Source organism: Coffea arabica, chromosome 10e (genome assembly GCF_036785885.1).
Source record: "Coffea arabica cultivar ET-39 chromosome 10e, Coffea Arabica ET-39 HiFi, whole genome shotgun sequence".
Lineage (NCBI taxonomy): Eukaryota > Viridiplantae > Streptophyta > Magnoliopsida > Gentianales > Rubiaceae > Coffea > Coffea arabica.
The window spans coordinates 8734036-8755540 of record NC_092328.1 but is presented as its reverse complement, the minus strand read 5'-3'; the positions used below and the strand labels follow the sequence as shown (position 1 = coordinate 8755540).

At 36.2% G+C, this 21505-nt stretch overlaps 1 protein-coding gene across 2 annotated transcripts; it reads left to right on the top strand.

The window, feature by feature from the left end:
* Positions 1 to 2085: 2085 nt before the first annotated feature.
* Positions 2086 to 7997, top strand: LOC113712038 (uncharacterized). Of its 2 annotated transcripts, none has more exons than XM_027235313.2 (5): positions 2086 to 2809; positions 3088 to 3237; positions 3697 to 3813; positions 6396 to 6808; positions 7249 to 7997. In XM_027235313.2, exons 1-5 carry the CDS (start codon positions 2317 to 2319, stop codon positions 7897 to 7899), a joined length of 1824 nt encoding a protein of 607 aa, XP_027091114.1. In that variant the 5' UTR covers positions 2086 to 2316; the 3' UTR covers positions 7900 to 7997. The 2 variants fall into 2 exon arrangements, with proteins under 2 accessions (XP_027091114.1, XP_027091113.1); XM_027235312.2 differs by having other exon boundaries at positions 6165 to 6808.
* The last annotated feature ends 13508 nt before the right edge of the window (positions 7998 to 21505 follow it).

Here is a 21505-nt window from a genome sequence, read left to right as displayed (position 1 = left end):
ATATTCCAACACATATCAAGATGACCAAGGCACTTAGGGTGTTGAATATTTATCCACATCATTGTCCAAGGATGACAAGTTTAAACTGACTGAAATGCTTGAAATTCTTGTGGATAATGATTAGGAAGATTGCTAGATTATATTTGCTGGTATGACTATAAAAATTGTTAAAGATAATTTTTGAGTCTAAGACTCTGTTTGGATTGGCTATTTTTTCAAAAAATAAGTTTTTCAAATACAATGTTACAGTAATATACAATAACTCAAAAAACATCCCATCCATATTAATATATCAAATATTTCAAAAAAAATTTATATTAAAAATTTTTCATATATAATGCTACAATAAAATATTTCAAAAACATCCCAAAAAACAGTTAATCCGAACGGAGCCCTTGCTATTTGAGCCCAATGGGTACCCAAGTATTTTCCAAAATTTTCCATCAATTAATAGGTACACAGTTTCTCTTTTCTTTCGCATTGGATGCTGTCTATGCAATGGCGTGAATCATTTCCTGATGCGTCTATTTCAAGTCATATGCGCCTAGATGTACAGGAGTAACTTACCGGAGAGAAAAGGAATAAATTTTAGTTAGAAGAACATTGGCATAACAAATAACGTAATATATGATATTAATTAAACTTTCGTTGTTTAAATAAAAAAAACCAAATTACATTGCATAAATGCTGTAAACCAACCTTACCTATATATTTTCCATCGCAATAGGTCAACTATATAATATTTAATTTTTTAACATTTTTTTTGTTGGTTTTATAGTTTCTTCCATTTCTTTACATCCTTTGCTTGATAATTCACCAAAGCTTCTTTACCTGCCCAGAGGCCCCAGTCAAAAGAAAGGGTGAGAACTGGAAAAACGAATGTACCATTCATTCTGGTCAATTCCAAAAAAAAAAAAAAAAAAATGGAGCAAATGTGCTTTTATTCTGTCCGTTGTCTCTAAAGTTCACTGCACAATTAGTAAAGACGTCAATACTGCAGTTTAGAGACAATGATCACATAAATTAAGCACAATTTAATCTTTGTACACCCAAATAATCTTTTTGTCACTGAGAGAAATTTTAACTTATGTCGCACAATATTCTTCATAGATCTACATCTTTTTTTGGGTTCCACGTATACGGGACATTAATTCATTAGCTAATACTAAATCATATGTGATTTCCTCAATCGGTACCGTTTTCACAAGAAAGCTCACTAACAAGTAGGCAAACGATAATTAAGATAATAAGAACTGTTCTGATTATGTTGGAATAACTCATCATCTTTTTCACCAATCTTTTCATTATCCATAAACGACAAGAACACTAAAAAGACAAAAATAAAAAGAGAAAGATATAAAGAAGATGCCCTGCCCTGATTAGGCAGTGACCAGACAAAATTAAAGGCACTAGTGGCCTTCAACATTAATTCGTCATCATTGGAGAGTACTTTTGTCTTTGGAAGACTCAAGAGATCATTACTAACAATTTCACAGGAGTTGGAAGTACTTTTGATTCCAGCATGTAACACAAGGAATGCCCACTTTGTTTAGATATAAATTAGTCTAAAACTTGAGCCTCGATTATCACAAGTAAATTAAAGAAAGGCTGATCATAGCAAATTAAAGATGGCGGACCTCGTGGTGGGCGACACTTTGCGTGCTGAGATGGCGGCCGACCCCATGTTCGATAAGCTCCGCGGCGAAAGATTTCGTATGATGAAACAAGGTAAGAAGTTTTTATTTTTATTTTTTGGCGCTTTGTTAGAGTATCATAAATGAAAGCTTCATAAATTTATTCATTCAGCTGACCTGTCAAAGTTTTGATTGCTAATCAGGTGTTTGTAAATTTTCGTTAGTCTATACCGCATCCGATCATAACCTTGTGCTCTTATATTTATTTTTTGGACTTGGAGTGAGAAATGGAATAGAAACCTAGGCCCCACCTTTCTTTAATTGTGGCTTATTGGCAAATCCTATTTAATTGAGTTCAAACTCCGCAAAACTTCTGGAGAAAGATAGGCTCAGCCATACTTTTTAAGGCCGGAATACAGATCATTTTAGGTATTAGCGTTCGTAAATTAATCTTGCATAAGATATTATTATAAAGAGTAATGATACTCAGAAATTTGTGCATCTTTCTTGGAGTTTCATGTCGATGCATAAAATTTTCGGTTCTTCATGCTAAAAAATTTCATGTCAATGCATAAAATTGGCACCCACAATATTGGTGGCAGTCGGCGAAGCAGCAAGGGAAGGGGATCAGCAAATTGCTAAAGCTGTTACAACCAAGCTCCCACAACTCTACAGAGCAGCAATGGAAGGAAATTGGGAAGTTGCTTGTAGTGAATTTCGTTCCAATCAAAATGCAAAGACAGCAAAAATCTCCAACCTTGGCATGACAGCCCTTCATGTGGCAGCTAGCTGTGGCCAGTCGGAGTTTGTGCAGAAGCTTGTGGAGAAGTTAGCTAAGAAGCACCTGGCAAAGTTGCAGCTTGAAGCCAGAGACCAACTTGGCCGAACTGCTCTTCATCACGTGGCCTTAGCTGCAGATGTGGACGCTGCCAAAGCAATGGTGAACGAGAACCCAATTTTGCCTTATTTTGGGGATGTGAACAAACATACTCCCCTCTTCTATGCTGCTAAATGGCGGAAACCGTCAGAAAGCAAGAGAATGGTGGAATATCTCTACCGAGTTAGTCGGGACGAAGATTTGCTTCGTGACCATGTGAGAAGTGATCTTTGCAATGCCTTCACGGATGCTTCAGCTCCCGATCTCATTGTGGCAATCACTGCTTCGGGGTCATATGGTGAGCCTGGCCGCCGTACAGATAAGCTTTATACATATATGTGTGGCAATCTTATGAAGTTATTGTGCAAAATTTCTAATTCATAATAACATTTTTTTGAAAAAAAAATCCTTCAATTTTTAATTAGAGGAGAAAATATAGGTTAATTTCCAGGACATGGGGTGGTGGCGCTCCCTGCCCCAATTTCCATCCTTGCCTCTAAGATAACGAAAACATTTTGTAAAAACTCAAATGCCTCTGTAAAAAACCAAAGAATCTAAAATAGATTTCTTTTACAGATGCTGCTTTGCGTATCCTTGAGAGATATCCGGAGTTAGCTCTTAAAAAAAATGACAAAGGAACGTCCATACTTCATGTACTTGCAATGAAGCCTAAAGCATTCCGGAGAGGAAATGAACTTTCTCCATTGAGATCCTGGATCTATGATTGTAAGTACTTCGTTTCGAATCTTCATCCTTAGAATTTCTTGTTCGCTTAAGGTATATTCTGCATATGATATTTCATTTTGCTTAGACAGCGTGTCTATATATACAATATACATATACATTTATATATTTACACACACAATCTTTAACTCTTAAGTATATGCTTTTTTAAGTAAAATTTGCGACGTAAAAGTTATTTCTTTCATTTCCAGCTCATTACTGTAGTGGAGGATTTCCTTGTAGCTGAAATTCATCAGTATCAAGTACATTGATATGCGATAGGAAATTCATCAGTATCAAGTACATTAGTCCCAATTTTGTGATTTTATTCTAATTCTCCGTTAATCTTTAGTGGTACCAGTTGACGACGAGGATTCAACAAATCGATGCTCAGCAGCTTCGTTCTTCAGTTTATTAGTTCCAATTTATGTGATTTTATTCTAATCCTCCGTTAATCTTTAGTGGTACCAGTTGACGACGAGGAAACAGAACACGAAGATTCAACAAGTGATGTTGCTAACAGCAAGAATCGATGCTCAGCAGCTTCGTTCTTTAAATATTTGGGCAAGTTCATTAAAGGTTTGGAAATTTTGTGTCTACTTTATCTCCGTTTATTAATCTAATTCGACATTGGGGGAAATGAAACAATAACGAATATTAGTTCATTATACTCCTAATTTGGATGGCTAAAATGTTTGTTTAGGGTTAATTACATCTACATCCTGTGAGGTTTAACCAAATTGTGTATCTAAATTATGTTTACCTCCCCTAATATTTTTCCATCCGATAAAATGAGCCTCATAATATGTCCAAATTTGTCCAAAATTTTAAAATGAATAACTTCTATTAAATAAGAGTAAATCTTCCCTACACTATTAGTGTAAACTTGTTTTACACTAGTGGTCCATGATATTGTGCCACCTCACCAATAGAATTTGGTAATCCCTTATAACCAGTTGACTATCTTATCAAAATTATTTAATTAAAAAAAAACATAGAATTCTATGATGTCTCAAACAATTTCTTCTCCTCCTTCACTTTTCTGCCTCAACCGTCTCACTACCACTATTTTTCTTGCTCTTCCCAAACATCCAATAGGCCTGAAGCAATGTCCTTTTGCAATCAAAATATACCTAATAAAACCTCCCATTAAATTTGGACTAAATTGAAGTTTTGAATTGGATGTAAAGAAACAAAATTTTCCTTTATGTTGACATGGATTTGAGGTTTGGATTGGGAAATGTGACTTTGTTTTCAAGCTATGTAAAATATATTCCAAAGAATTTGGGTGTAAAGAAACCTAATAGATGAATGTAAAATTTCAAAATTGAAATGCCGGGGTTCTTGAAAATCTTCCCAATTTTATTTTTTTTTAAGTGAGAAGTCTTAAATTCAGGACCTTCTACTTAGAATTCCTTTCACTTTACCACCTAACCCAACCCTTCTCCCTATTCTCCCCAACTTAATATATAACAATCCATTGATGTAAAGAAATTTGACAGGTCTGCCAATCAGGGTCAATAGACATCCATCTGTGTAAATAGCCATTTTTTATTCCTTTAGGAGGGTTAACTTGCCCCCTATTTTTATGAAATTTGGAGGAGATTAGGATATTGTAACTAGATGTGAAAAAAGAAAAAATTTAGTGATTATGTAGTGTTCAAATTGGTGGAAATGATTTGGTTTCCAAGCAAGAAGAAGAGAACAAGAAGGATAGAGAGAGTCAGAGGTCTTTCTTGAAGAAACCTTTGTCAATCGCCTACACCATTGATTAGGAGAGTTCCAGATGATATTAAATTGAAAGTTAACTAGCTAATTGTTTTATTTAATATCAGTCTTCACTCTTTGTTTAATAGAAATGGATAAAACAGGTTATCCACTCTCATTATTGAGATGGCGCAATATTAGTGAGCCATCAGTGTAAAAACGTCTTACATTGATGGTGTAAGAAAAATTTGATCAATCTTTTTTTTTTTTCTGACCATTCTTTTGTCTCTCTAAAAGATAGCAATTAATTTAATGAAAATTCTAATCATATGGCATTAGAAACAATACTTGTTTGCTCTTCGGTGTAGTTTCTTTAGTCATCACTGTTAGATTTTTACATAAAAGCCCTTTTTCCATGTTATTGTGCAAAATAATCAAAACTCTAGTTTTGAAAAGAGAGAATTAACTATTGCTTTTAAATCCACATTTTTACATAAATGCCCTTTTCCATGTCATTGTGCAAATAATCAAACTCTGGTTTTTGAAAAGAAAGAATTCATTAATTTTAAATCCACATTTAAGCATTAAATTTTAAGGTTTCTATACAAAGCCAATCATTTAAATCTGCATTAAAGGTCTAACAAAGACACTTATCTAGAACTATATTGAACATTATGTTATGGATAGAAAACCATAAACATAGCTAAATTTTATTATCATGCACCAAATTATCATTTCCTAGCCTTTTTTGGCCAAATTCTGCAGTAGAATAGCAGACTACACAAACTTAGCATCTCAAATGATTTTTTGGGTGAAATTCTACCACTGGATGGTGATAGCCAGCGGTGGCAAAAACCGCTATACAGAGAAAATAGAAGAAAGTGGAAACAGAAAAAATAAATGAAATAGAAATGCAGAGAAAGGAAGAAGAAAAATAAAAAGAAAAATAAATTAAAGAATAAAAAGGAAGAAGTGAGAAAAACAGAGGAAACAAAAAAGTCGCGATTTTGATTGAAATTCTCGATTTAAAAAAAAATTTAAAAATATTCTCGATTTTGATTTTTAATTTACAGTTAATGAATACTTAGTTCAATGAAGCCCATCGAACACTCTTAGATCAAATCACAAAAAATTAAGTAATGGACCATTATTCTTAAAATATTTTTCCAAATAATCTTCAACACAATTGTAAAACTCGTGCGTGCTTACGTTACTTGTCGCAGGAATAAGGCAGATGTCTGAAATGAAGCAAAGCCACCTGCGTGCAGTTAGACTTGTAAAGTTTGTATGTGATGAGTTACAAAAGAAAGAGAGAGAGGAAGAAATGGACTCTGCTCAGGATTTCTTCATCCCTGAGAATAGCACTGCAATCCTGCACTTAGCGGTGGAGCATGGAGTATTTGAACTTGTAGAACAGTGTCTAAAAGTTTTTCCTGATCTAATTTGGTATGCAGACAAACCCCGCAAAAGTGTGCCGTGGCGTCATGCTCATTATACAAGCACAGTCAAAGGAAGTTTGGTGTGGAATGATGCCACTCAACATGCAGACACAGCCACCGCAAGTTCGAATCCGCCTGGTACTAAATATACAGACGCAACCTCTGGACAGTGGCATGAGGGTCAATATGCCGACATAGCCACCCGCACTGGACGTTTGTTGTTGCATGTAGCTATTGAGCATCGTCGAGTGCAGATATTTAATTACATGATCACTTACATTGGAAAAAATACTAAGGCGTATGCCGATTTAAAACTTGAAGGGAATAACAATTCTCTTCATTTGGCAGCAAAATTGGCTCCTACACCTCAACTCCAGGCTGTCCCGGGTCCTGCATTTCAGATGCAGCGAGAATTCCAATGGTTTAGGGTAAGTAATGCAATGTTTTTGTAATTCTATCTCAAAACCGTCTGCAAGATACTCTTTTACTTTTCATATAAGATGCATGTGTACTTAGACACACCCCTTTAACTTTTAGGCACCCATCACATTTCTAAACAGTTTTAGATTTTTTTTTTTGGGGTCACGCTTTTAGTAATACATCACTGAATTTTGGTCCATGTTTTAGAGTGATACTTGTCCCGATGAACCCCTGAATTTTGAGATAAAAGGACAAGTAGTGTTTCCTCGAAATAACATGATGGCTGACCCAAAAAGCATGATAGCTGACCCAAAACTTTAACTTAACATCATGGCCATAATTTTTTGCATTTTGGTTTATGATGGTATTTTTTCTACAAAATTAATTCCCTAGTATTAGCAAATGAAGTGCATCAACCTAGATAAGTCCTTTGATTAACTGCATGCAGGCTGTGGAAGAATTAGTTTATGATGAGTTAAAGACGGAAAAGAACTTAGACGACAAAACACCTCAAGAATTATTCTTTGATGCCCATCAAGAGTTGCTAAAGAATGCGAAGGAATGGATGAAGGACACATCAAACTCGTGTACGGTGGTAGGTGCTCTGGTAGCAACAGTTTCATTTGCTGCTGTTATCACCGTACCCGGTGGCAATGATAATGCCACGGGCATTGCAGTTCTTGCAAGGAATAAATTGTTCATGGTATTTTTAGTATCAAACTCAATATCCTTGGCAAACTCTGCAGCTTCTCTACTTATGTTCCTTTCGGTTCAAACATCGCGATATTCAGAAGAAGATTTTCTGGAGTCACTTCCCCAGACTTTTGTCAGAGGTCTATTTATCTTGTTTATTGCTATAGTCACAATGATGATATCTTTTGGCACAGCAATTGGACTGTCGCTTCAATCAAGCTTTAAGTGGGCTCACATTGCCACCTTTATCGTGGCCTGTTTCCCTGCCATCATCTTGGGCATGTCGCACCTTCCTTTGCTTCTCCAACCGGCCGCTGGACGAGCCATTTTTCGGGGACAAAGGGATCGCGAGCCTTGGTGCATCAAGAAAATTGGCTGCAGTCTTTTGGCATATGACAGGGTTTGACCTCCTTCCACAATAGTTGTTTGCGTGAGAATATCCTCTTTTTTCTTGTACTCTCAAAATTTTAATTTCACCTTGCGAGTTTCTTGTTTACGTGCTCATTTCTTGTTCAACGTCATTAAGCGAACCTAGTTAAATTCAATGGCCATCAATTATTCATAAATTTTAAGAAAAATACAGACCAGCAATCCTAAGCAAAATTGGCTCCTACACCTCAACTCCAATCTGTCCCAGGTCCTGCATTTCAGATGCAGTGAGAATTACAATAGGTAAATGTAATCCTAAGCAACGTTTTTTTTCATAATTCTATCTCAAACCGTGTATAAAATACTCTTAATTTATTTTACATATAAAATGCGATGCGTGTCTACTTAACATAACCTTTTTCCTTTTTCTTTTCGGCACCCATCACATTTCTAAATAGTTTTGGACTTTTTGTTACACTTTTAGTAATACGCTTATTTTACTCCGGATTTTTCAATGATAGTTATCCTAATGGCCCTGCCGAATTTTGAAACAAAGGGACAAATAGTGTTACCTAAAAATAAAATGCATTGTTTAGGATAGATCCAAAACTTTATTTAACTTGATTTCCATATTTTCTCATTTTGGTCTGTGATGGTAGTTTTGCTAAAATTTGATTGATTGCCTAGCACTAGCAAATTAATGAAGTGCATCAACCTAGATGCAAACCCTGATTAACTGCATGCAGGCCGTGGAAGCATTAGTCTATAAACGAGTCAAGATGGAAAAGAACGCAGGTGGAAAATGCCTCGAAAATTATTTTTGGATGAGCATAAATATTTGCTAACTAATGCAAAGGAATTATTAAAGGATATGTCAAATTCATCACACGGCTAGTCCATAAGAATTCGAGGATGACTTCAACGTCAACGTACTCTTAGGTATGGCAACATACCTTCTGTTTTAGTATGGCAACATTGGAGGGCAACTCGACATTGCCGGGCAACTTTTTTCTTTATGTCGACAACAAAAATCTAACACGCAAAATCCGTTAATTACTTTCGGAACTAAACAACACCCGCTTAAAAGTTAAAATTCTGTGTCATATATTTCACTGTCACAAAACTTAACATGTTTAGATAGATAAATATAGCAGATTATGCTGTTCTTCAGATTATAAAACAGCATAAAAGTAATTTTGTGACTGTCCCTTGGAAAAGTCATAAAAATGTTCAAAACCTTTTCAACCATAAGACCTAAAACCATAGGGAGAACGTAAGATGCTAGATTGTAGATCACTCTGGAAGAAAAGTAACAAAGGAACAATTACCCAGGAAGTCATATTAAAAAAAATCGTTTATCAGTGCAAGTAATCAACTCAACTGCACATTTAGCAAGCATAACTGCTAGGATTCGAGCAAAAGGACTTGAGAAAAACTTCTCCAGTGTCTTTTCATCAGTAGTCATGCTTATTGGCACTTGTTCTAATGCCTATTCTTGTTTATGGGAGTTGCCAGGATATTCTGACTTCCATAGATGCAGAGTTATCAGGCTTCATCACTTAACATGATCCACTCAAACGCTGAAGGATGCATCACGATGATTTGTCAACCCTTTCTTTTCTCTTCAACTGTGTTCTCTATGTTGGAAAAGGCGGCCCGAACAATGCTAACACTTGAATACTTGAGTCGTGCTTGAAAGCACTGTCCTAAGAAACTATTTCAGAGTATCGAAATGTTTCCCCAGGATTAAACAAGTCTTCCTCTATTTTGTGAGAGGGATGTAGAACCAGCAAAACTTGTTCCAAAACCAGCAGATAAAATAAAAAGAAAAAATAGAGGAGAAGAAAGAGAGAGTTCACGAACAGGAAAGCAAATAGAGGAGAAGGAATAGGGAGTTCACGAAGTGTGGTCTTCGTTGATCAGCGTACCAATGAACCTGACAAATGGTTCTATTTATAGGCTTCACGGTATAGGATATGAAGAGGATAGAATGTGAAAAGCTGATTTTCCGCACGAATGGCATGCAAAACTGTTGCGCAACTTAAGTCTGAAGTAGTCATAGGTCTATTCTCTGTTGGCAGTAGTTGGAATGGGTCAAACCATCAGGAAGGCTATTGACCGAAAGATCAAGACGTCTCACAATCTTGAATTTGGCTTTTAGCCCTTTTACCAAAATCTTATCTTTGAAGATTTCTTCCTCAAAATAGGAACAAACATTTCTGATGAAATTTTATCAGATAAGACCGCAACAAACATGAAAAAATCTTTTGGAATATCTATTTTTACAACAATCTCCCACCTATTTCAAAAGATTTTAGACAAAAGAGTATGAACATCTGCTGGATTTGTCTGAGCTTAATGTAATCAGTTTGGTGTCTTTTGGACTATGAACCAAACTTAAATTGATAAAATATGTCTTACAGAATTATTGGTGAAAAATATCTTTCTATGAACCAATAATTCTTGTTGTATGACAGAGATCTTATCAATCACATTCCAACCCATAATTTTGCTGTTCAATGTAGTTTTGCGCATTTTGGCCGTGCGCTGGCTATTCATGAGAGCTCTAAAGATTTGGTCAAAAAATCTTATAGGAGCGGCCCCACTCCACTCTCATATAGGTGAATTTATCAAGTGTATACTGCTATAGATACATCTCCCTAAAGAGATATAAATTCATTAAGAGTATTAAACTTAGCCTCACGATTGCTAGCAGTTAAAGCACTCATCTCAGAAGGGACTTGTGTTTGAAGTGCTTTTACAGTCAATATTGACTTGTTATTACCTATATGAACCTACTTCATGGGATCACTAGTCACACAGGTTGGGTTACTGTCTCTATTGACAACCGTTGGCCCAAGTCCCATCTCCCTTGTAGTTTGAAGAATTAATTTTCTTCCTACAGGTTTAGTCAGAGGATCGGCCAAATTCAACTCTGACTTCACAAAATCAATGGAAATAATTCCATTTCTAAGCAGCTGCTTTACGACATCATGTCTCAATCTCATGTGTTGACTTTTACAATTATAAGATTTATTTTTTGCAATAGCAATTGCCGCTTGACAATCACAGTGTATAGACACAGGATGCAACGGTTCTTTAATAGGAGGAATATTGGCTAAGAAATTTCTTAACCAATCTGCCTCAGAACAAGTCAACTCCAGAGCTATGAACTCCGATTCCATAGTTGACCGAGCAATGATTGTCTGTCTGGCTGACTTCCATGCTACTACACCACCACTAAGGGTGAACACATAACCACTAGTGGATTTTGTATCATTTGAATCAAAGATCCAATTAACATCACTGTAACCCTCTAATACAGTGGGAAATCCACTATACAGGATACCAAAATTCATGGTACCTCTCAAATATTTCATTAGTCTGACTAATGCAAAAAAATGCTCACGATTGGGATTGTGAGTATATCTACTCAGTCTACATACAGCATAAGCTATATCCGGTCTAGTGAAATTCATCAGATGCATCAGACTCCCAATAATCTGAGCATATTTAGACTGAGCAATTGGGTCACCATTATTTTTCTTTAACTGAGTGTTAGCGTCATAAGGAGTACTAACAGGTGTCACATCATAATTTTCAAACTTCCTAAGAAGTCTCTCTGTATAATGTTCTTGTGTCAACATTATACCATCACCTTTCCTTATGATTTTAACACCCAATATCATTTTGGCTTCACCCATATCTTTCATATCAAAATTAGAAGACAAAAAATATTTAGTACTATTTACAATATCTAGACTAGTACCAAATATAAGCATGTCATCTACATACAAACTGATTATCACATATTGATCATTCATAACTTTGACATATACACATTTATCCACTTCTACAGATGAGAATCCGTCTTTCATCAAGACTTGATCAAATTTCTCATGCCACTGTTTAGGAGCTTGTTTTAGGCCATAAAGAGATTTAATTAGTTTACAAACCTTATTTTCTTGTCCAGATACAATACATCCCTCAGATTGAAACATATAAATTTCTTCCTCTAAATCACCATTTAAAAAGGCTGTTTTGACATCCATTTGATGAATAACAAACTTATGAATAGAAGCTAAAGCAAATAAAACTCGAATAGACGCAATTCTTGTTACTGGTGCAAATGTATCAAAATAGTCAATATTTTGTTTTTGAGAAAATCCTTTTGCTACTAAACGAGCTTTGTACTTTTCTATAGAACCATCAAAGTTGTATTTTCTTTTAAAAATCCATTTGCAACCAATAGGTTTTGCACCAGGAGGTAAATCTACCAAAATCCAAGTTTTATTTGACAAGATAGAATCAATTTCAGATTTAATTGCTTCTTTCCAAAATTTACAATCAGGGGAAGAAATAGCATCGGAATATGTTAAAGGATCATTATCAACAAGAAAAGTTTGAAAATCATTTCCATAAGAAAATTCTTTTCTTGGCCTTTTACTCCTTCTTAATTCCTCATTCGAAATTATTTCTCTATTTATTTCAACAGGTGCATGAGAAATTTTACTAGACAATGGAAAAATATGTTCAAAGAATTCAGCATTCTTTGTCTCAATAATTGTATTACAATCAAGCACATCACTTTTTAAAACGAGAAATCTATATGCAGCACTATGTTCAGCATATCCAATAAACATACAATCAGAAGTTTTAGAGCCTATTTTTCTTTTCTTAGGTTCAGGCAACAAGACTTTAGCAAGACACCCCCAAACTTTTAAATATTTCAAATTTGATTTATAATTTTTCCATAACTCATAAGGTGTTTTGCCAGTCCTTTTATGTGGGATTCTATTTTGTAAGTGACATGCAGATAATATAGTTTCTCCCCATAAATTATCTGGAGCATGAGAACTAATTAACATAGAGTTCATCATTTCTTTTAACGTTCTATTTTTTCTTTCAGCTACTCCGTTAGATTCTGGTGAATAAGGTGGAGTTATTTCATGTATTATGCCTTCTTGTTCACAAAGGTTATCTAAAGTTAAGTATTCTCCACCCCTATCTGATCTAATTCTTTTTATCCTTTTATTAAGTTGATTTTCTACTTCAGACTTATAGGATAAAAAGGCATTATAAGTATCATCTTTATTTCTAAGTAAATAAACTTTGGTATATCTAGAATAGTCATCTATAAAGGTGACATAATACCTTTTCCCACCTCTAGTCATTGTTTGTTTTAAATCACCTAAATCAGTATGAATTAAATTTAATAATTCAGTTTCTCTATGGACAGTTATACAACTTTTCTTTGTTATTTTAGCTTCTGCACATATTTCAAATTTGTCCATATTATCATTAATACCAGAAATTAGGCCACATGATTGCATTTTCTTTATATAACCAATATTAACATGTCCTAATCTAGCATGCCATAAAGAAATGGAATCAACAATATAAGCAGAAGAAGATGCATTTTCATTGATTACATTGGAAATATTAAGTACAAAAAGTCCCTGATTACAATAGCCCTTACCCACAAATACATTATTTTTGGTCATTATAATCTTTCCAGATTCAAATGACACTTTTACTCCAACTTTTCCTAGCAATGCTACGGAAACCAGATTTGCCCGAATGTTTGGCACATGCAGCACATCATTGAGAGCCAAAGTTTTTCCTGAAGTGAGTTTCAAGAATACTTTGCCCTTACCCAGAACATTAGCCGTTCGTGAGTCACCAAGGTAGACCACTTCTTCATCATCCCCTATAGGAGTATAGGAGGAAAATGCTTCTCGATTCGCACATATGTGCCGAGTAGCCCCAGAGTCTACCACCCACTCTTTGACATTGGCTGCAATATTCACTTGAGAGATGACAGCAGCAATTATATCATCTCCTTCGGTTAAGTGCACCTTAGGAGGGTTACCATTTGCTCTGTCACCTTTATTATGTCTGCATTGGACTGCATAATGTCCTGGTTTTCCACAATAAAAGCAATTGCCTTTCTTCTTCTTAAAGTTGGGATTGTTAGGCTTGACATTAAAATTTTTGGGCTTGTAATTCTGAGATTTATTGGCGTACCTTTTATTATTGCTTTGCACCAGATTGGCTTTGTAAGCCATCTCCTTTGCCTTGGTAGCTCTCAACTCCCTTTTGCTTGAATCCTCAATGAGGATGTGCTTCACGAGCTCATCCATGGTATAATTTTTCTCCTTGTGTTTCAAGTTGTTTTTATAGTCGGCCCATGACTCAGGTAGTTTTTCAATCAGCATGCCTGCAGCGAATTTTTCAGGAAGATTGATGTCTTCATTTTTCAAGTCCTCTAGCAGCATTTGATATTCGGTGATTTGGATTTTCATCTCCTTGTCATCAGTCATTTGCCATTGGTTGTATTTTCTTACGACGAATTTTTGCTTGGTTGCATTTTCGGCAGTAAACTTTGTTACCAAGGCTTTCCAAATTGCCTTGGCTTCTTTGCTGCTACAATAGACGTCAAATAATTCATTAGAGAGTGTTTGAAGGATAGTGTGTCGACATACCTTATTGGCATATTGCCATGCTTCTTGAGTCTTGGCATCCGTAGTTGCAGAAGGTTGAGATTCAGTGAGCGCATAAGCTATTCCATGGATGTCAAATAGAGAGTGCACACGTTCTTGCCATCTTTTAAAATTTTCATTGGCGAAAATTTCAATTTTGGATACATCCGGAAAGGGCTTGGCGAATGGTAGTGCCACTGCAACAGTTGCTGATGAAGGCTGTGGGGTGCTAACATTGTCAGATGCCATAGTTTCTTAGATTGTTGGAAAAGGCGGCCCGAACAATGCTAACACTTGAATACTTGAGTCGTGCTTGAAAGCACTGTCCTAAGAAACTATTTCAGAGTATCGAAATGTTTCCCCAGGATTAAACAAGTCTTCCTCTATTTTGTGAGAGGGATGTAGAACCAGCAAAACTTGTTCCAAAACCAGCAGATAAAATAAAAAGAAAAAATAGAGAAGAAGAAAGAGAGAGTTCACGAACAGGAAAGCAAATAGAGGAGAAGGAATAGGGAGTTCACGAAGTGTGGTTTTCGTTGATCAGCGTACCAATGAACCTGACAAATGGTTCTATTTATAGGCTTCACGGTATAGGATATGAAGAGGATAGAATGTGAAAAGCTGATTTTCCGCACGAATGGCATGCAAAACTATTGCGCAACTTAAGTCTGAAGTAGTCATAGGTCTATTCTCTGTTGGCAGTAGTTGGAATGGGTCAAACCATCAGGAAGGCTATTGACCGAAAGATCAAGACGTCTCACAATCTTGAATTTGGCTTTTAGCCCTTTTACCAAAATCTTATCTTTGAAGATTTCTTCCTCAAAATAGGAACAAACATTTCTGATGAAATTTTATCAGATAAGACCGTAACAAACATGAAAAAATCTTTTGGAATATCTATTTTTACAACACTCTAATCATACACTGCTAAACTATTCTTTTAAGAAGGGAAAAAAGGAAACCCAACAATCATTATCTGCTGCTTCAAGTAGAAAAGAAGTATGCCAGCCCCACTGCAGTTCTGATAAAGCTACGAAGGCTGGAACAACTTAGAAGTCCTCCAAACCTCTACTACTTTATAAGCAGATATTTCTCAAATAAAGCCAATCCTATTGCGTCCTTTTATTTATCACTTTTGGCCTACTTAACCTGATCTCCAACTGCTTCAAACATCACCTTTGCCTGCTTCCTGTCCTCAGTTTGTCTTTTAAACCTTACTAAGAATTACCACGATGGCTAATAAAGAGTAAGCATGAACATAACATTATATGGCAGCCAAAAATGTTTCTATTATAATTTTGCCTCGCTTTCCATTGACCTAAGCTCCAGCATGAACCTAAACTAAAAGAAATCCCAAACAGAATGTTTCATCAAACATGCATTCTCATGCAATTATTTAATTGACCCTCGAGTGAATTTTGTTACCAACAAAGATACCCCATTTCGGACTAGACAAACCCACCTTTGCTATTGTGATTCCAAGACCAGAAAAGATTATTAAACTCATTCTCCTTAAAGCATCATCTTCCCAAAGTGCTAGTTAGCAGTGACGGAGCTAGGATTTTTTTCTAGGGGGGCCAAAATTTTCTTAATATGCTATGTTCAAAATAATTTTCATCCATTTAAATATATGACATCTAAAAAAAATCAAATATTAACTTTAATTATAAATATATATATATTCTCATAATAAAAACTAAATTTATAAAAAATTAGAGAGCCATTGACACATATATTTACACACTATATATTAAAATTTTCAAAACTTAGGCGGGGCCACGACCCTATCAGCCCCCTTAACTCCGTCATTGCTAGTTAGTTGCATTACTTTCTTGAGAGACCATAGAGCAAGGAACTCAGACAATGGCTATTAGCTTAACTAGTTGTATATTTCCACTCTTTATATTTTTGGATGCAACAAACTTCCTAGTTTCAACTTCGTAGTAAAACCGACTTTTCAATTATAGAAGTCAACAGCTTTCAATAAAAAAATGTGTCTTCTTATTCAATTTTCCCTTCTTATTCCTTGAGACAATTATGGGGAGGAGACTCGAGGTCCACCAATCAAACCACAAAAAAAGAAAAATCAAGAAAAATCAACAAATAAATCAAAATCTGAAATTAAAACAGGTAAAAGTAACTGTGCTTACCATAGTAGATATAGTCTATTTGCCATCTGTAGCTCGAATAAGACACTTGTACTCAATTTTCTCCCCAACAGTCTTCATCTCATTCCTCTGGAGCTTAGACTTGTCAGAGGCTGTAAATTCGATGCGCATCAAAAGATTAGAACAGCATGCAACAAAACAATTATAAATGATACCAAACATGAGAAGAGCAGGGAAGACTAAACCGAGATATTGGCAAAGAAAGGAGATGTATCAGGCAAAACAAACGGATCAAAAAAAAAAAAGACATACAGTATTTAAGTGTCACCCAGACAGAACCCTTTTCTGTGCTTCGCTCAAACATGTTGGTGGGTTCATTAAGAAATGGGTCCGGTTGTAGACGGACCTGAAAGGAACCAATCAACAATGCATCAGTTAAAAGTGATTAGATACAGAGCAAGGATTCAGACGAAAAGAGTCACAGTTAAAAGCTTCTAATAGCTACAAATGAACCATGAATGCACAGTGTAAGCACAAATTTTGTTGCCTAAAATGAAAGACAAGAAAACTTGCACAAATATCAAATTTATTAAATCAAATAATAAGCGGGTTACAATCTCTGAAAATTCTTGAATCAAAGAAATTAATCCCCTGATTCTTTTCTTCGAATAGCTTCAATTGAAGGGCCAAAAAGACTTGTTCTCCAATCGAAAGGGTGTTTCCTACAATTTCGGCGTAGAAAACGATTGATTTGATGATGGCGTCAAACACTTGGAACTTCAAGTCTTCAACACCGATAGCAGGAGGATTTGTTTGACTTGATTTGGACTTGGATTTGAGGAAGAAAGCTTTTGAGGGAATTTGACAGAGTTTCTCCGAATGCTAGGGATTTTTCTATCCCTTTGCCTTGAGGGAAGACCTTTATTTATATCCAAAATATGTAGGCTAGGTCTTCAAGAAAGATCCTTAGAACCTCCCTGTATTTTGGATCACTTGTCCCTCAAGAAATCCATTTAACTTGGACTTAAATAATGGGCACATCTAAATAGTCCATTGTGAACTAATAAATTAATTAATTCACTCCAATTCAAATGGACTTTATAGATTTGATTTGATTTAATAACCCATATAATATTGGCCCAACTTGACGGTCCAAAACATAATGGACTTCTATAATTTAACTTAATTTAGTCAAGATCGATTTAATAAATCTCGACTAAATAAGTTAAATAAAATTTCTTTGTCTACAAATGCCCCCACTTCAAGGCTCAATTGAAGCTTGCTTGTCAAGGATTGTAATTGAGACTTGAAGTACCTGATTTTTTTTTTTTTGTATATAAAAGAAAGCCAATTCATTTGCCAATTTGAGCTTGGATTAATACATGCAATTCAAGATCATATTTATGATCAAAAGTCCCCACGGACCATGTGTCATATGAGGTCTATGGCGAGGTGCAATGTATAGGATCATTCCCTATACAATCACAATGAATTTGCTGCCTGCAATTAATCTCGAACCTGCAATTGGGATCCTTCTATGACCATGCACCACCAAAACATTTAATAATCAAAGCACGGAAATCAATTTGTTCGGTGGACTTCCCATTCAATATTCACCATGAACTCTAGAGAACGGAAACACAGTGCTAAGATTAGGAAATATCTTCACACCCCGCACTCAAAATTATACGCAGCAGATATTAAATCGAGCTGGTAACTTCAAGCAACTTCCAAATTCACGACACTGCTATAGTCAGCCTCCGCAACTGAACCAAATTGATTTGAAAATAGAATCATAATGGCCGTGGCTTCATTTGTTTTTTTCTTCATGAGACCACCTTCCATTTGATTTGCGGTTGATTCTATGAAACTAAGAAAACCACTTTCAATCATTTCCATCTACCATGATGCAACAAACTAGTAATCGTCCAAAGCGAGGCTTGTGAGGAAACGGTACCAAAACCCAAATTAGGCAATACAGGTTCAAACCATTTGCTCTTTTGAAGTTGATATGTAACTTCCAAATTAGCTACTGGACCCATATTTCCAAGTGGTACGATTTTTAAAAACAACCGATACTTGCTCGATTAAAAATTTGCATCAAACCGAATGATAGCCCATTGATCATGTAATTTCAAGTGCTCAAATGAAGTGATTAATCACGATAATTGGAGACTCAAGCTTCTGGGCCACTATCATGCGTTACTCCATTTTCCAAAACCCCTCAAAAAAAAAATTTTTTTAGTATCTAGCAAAGCATTGAAAACAGAAAGTGCCAACTTTAGGAATGTGGCTTTTTTTTTCTAAATTTCAGAAACTTCCTAAACAACATAGTACCAAAACCAATTTCATTGTCCAAATAGTTGTCTTGTTAATCTTTTGGAATTCCAAATGTCCTAAGAGACTAGCACGGACATTGGAAGCTGGACAACTTCGGAGATGACAAAAGAAAAGGTAATGCTCCACTTTCCAAAATCACTCACATGCTTATAGTAACCAGCAATATTTGAAAGTGGAAGCATTCAATTGGGTCTCACCGCTTCTATTGCAACTTGGTTTCAAGTTAGCACCTGGGGAAATCTTCCATGACTGCAGCACCGCTCAAGCATCTTCGACAATCAAAACATGGCCACCAAATCATTCGGTGGGAATTTTCCATTCAATATCTATCATGGAGCTTCCCATTTAATAATCTTCTCGCTGTCCATTTCTTTTCCTTGGACAATGAGAATTCTTACCGGCTCTTTTTTCTTGTTGGGGACTTTTGGAAACGACCAGATCTTATCTCCCTTTGTTACCACTTTTTCCGATGTTAACAAATCCGATATTGCCAAATCTTGACAAATCCGATATTGCCAAATCTTGAATGAAGTATCAGTAGGAAGCTCAACATTCCAATTACCATAAGCAGTCACATGCACGAACTTCCTCATGTTTCAAGCATAGCCCTTTTTGGAAATCAAACCCAAGCTATTGGAGTCGTATCATTGCAGTGCCTTGCTAGTTGCCAAAAAACGAATTTATTGCCCGGATGGTAGCCCTGTTGACTTTTAGAATCCCAAATGTCCCAAGAGACTAGTTACGAATCTTTAGGCAACTAAGCTTTTGGACAATTTACTCAAGTAAACATGTATGGCTCCACTTTCCAAACTTCTCACGTATCTAGCAAAGTATTGAAACCAGAAAGTGCTTAAAACCAACCTGCGGCATACACGAGCTTCTCAACAATGTGGCACTCTCCAAATTTTAACAGCTTCCTAATTCGAATACTGCCAAAGTTTTCCATGCAACTTTGTATAAGATATTAATTTCCTTGCTTCTATATGAGGAGACACAACCTGCACGACACAACTTGCGAAGTTTTCCAGCTTGCAATTTACGAAGTCTTCTAGCTTGTGCAGTTTTCCAGCTTTCGTTTAGACCGAAATTTTCCAGCTTTCTTGGGGAATTACAATTTGCGAACTTCACCCCAGGTAACTCGCAATCTCATATGGAAACTTTCTTGCTAAGAAATTCGATTTTCTCACGTTTGTCGTTGCTGGAATTTTAATTTTTCCTTGCACTTGTTGCTGCTGCAAATTGGGCTTCGCCAAACTTTAGTCGTTGTTAAAATCAATAGTGTAGCCTTGTGCCCCCATTGTTTGTCAAATTGCTCCAGTGGTCTTGCAACTCATGCAATTGTACTTCAGTTTCCACCGAACACATGCTAAGTTCACCTCTATTGAATATGTTAATTCAGTGAGTGATGCACAATACTCATGAGACGTTTGGTGGCAACTGAAAATTTGGGGAGACTAGAAAAACTTCAACACTCCTTTTGCATGATAAAATCGATGAATATTGCTTGATTTGAACTCAATAGCTCTGTCTTGCCAACTATTCACGTTACCCTCATAACATTAGAGATGATGCATTTTAGCATGAGATTTGTTCCATGGCTTAATTTCCCCCTTTCTTGGTATTTATTTCCACTAAAATTGCATCCTATATTGGCACTTTGCAACTTGTAGTCGGAACCACTATCCCCCGCGTAACACAACTTATTGGCCAAATTCGGGGACACCGAGGTTATTCAAGTAAGCCGTACTGGCCTCACTTTTTTTTGACCATCACTAATTTGTTATTGATGGATTTTTTTTTTTTTAAGGTTTCCCCTTGTATTGGCACCCTTTATCCGAGACAAAATTGATGCTCCAATTGTGTCAGTGATTGTAGAACCAAAACTCTTGGCATTCACAACACCAAGGTAATTGGCATACTCCATGACTTTTACTTCTTGTCAATGCCCTTTTTTTTTTTTTTTGCCACGAAGGGAGGATCTCTCAGTGGACACTCAATTTGAAGAAGGTGCAACCGCAAACTCCCACGAGAGCCATATTATGGCTTGAGGAGTACATGAAGACGGTGCAATCAAGAAATTTGAAAAAAGCGCAACCGCAAACTCCCACGAGAGCCAGATTATGGCTTGAGGAGTACATAAAGAATAAGACACGACTACCCATTTCAATAAAACTCAACCAAAATTCAAGAAGCTTTTACTATCTTCGACCATGCCATTTTAACCAAACTTTCTTTTTCCTTCCTTTCGCTGCAGGTTAGTCTTGATGCAATGGTGGTGTTCAAGGAAGTCGCTTCTTCAAACGAAAAGTATCTCCTTATCACTGACAGCGATGGTGACTCTGGTGACAAAGGAACGAAATTATTGGTGCACCCCCTATACAAGGAAGTTACTCGGGTAAGTGACCTTCTCACCAGTACTCAGAGTTGAAGGATTGGTCACTCGAACTTCCTCAAGATGATGGCGCGAAAGTTCACTCCTTGAAATCCCTTATTCACGATAAGGAGCCAAGGACAACTCCTTTTCAAACCCTTGGCAGGCGGATCATAGATGGAGATGCACACTGGGGTCCTTCCTTGAGACTCAGTGGTGCATTCAATTACATCGAGAATTACTGGGAATGGTTGGAGGATATCCTCGGCAGGAACAAACCAGTGCTCCGTGAAAATTGCTTGTTTGATGCCTTATATGCTTCGTTTTTCACATATGATAGGA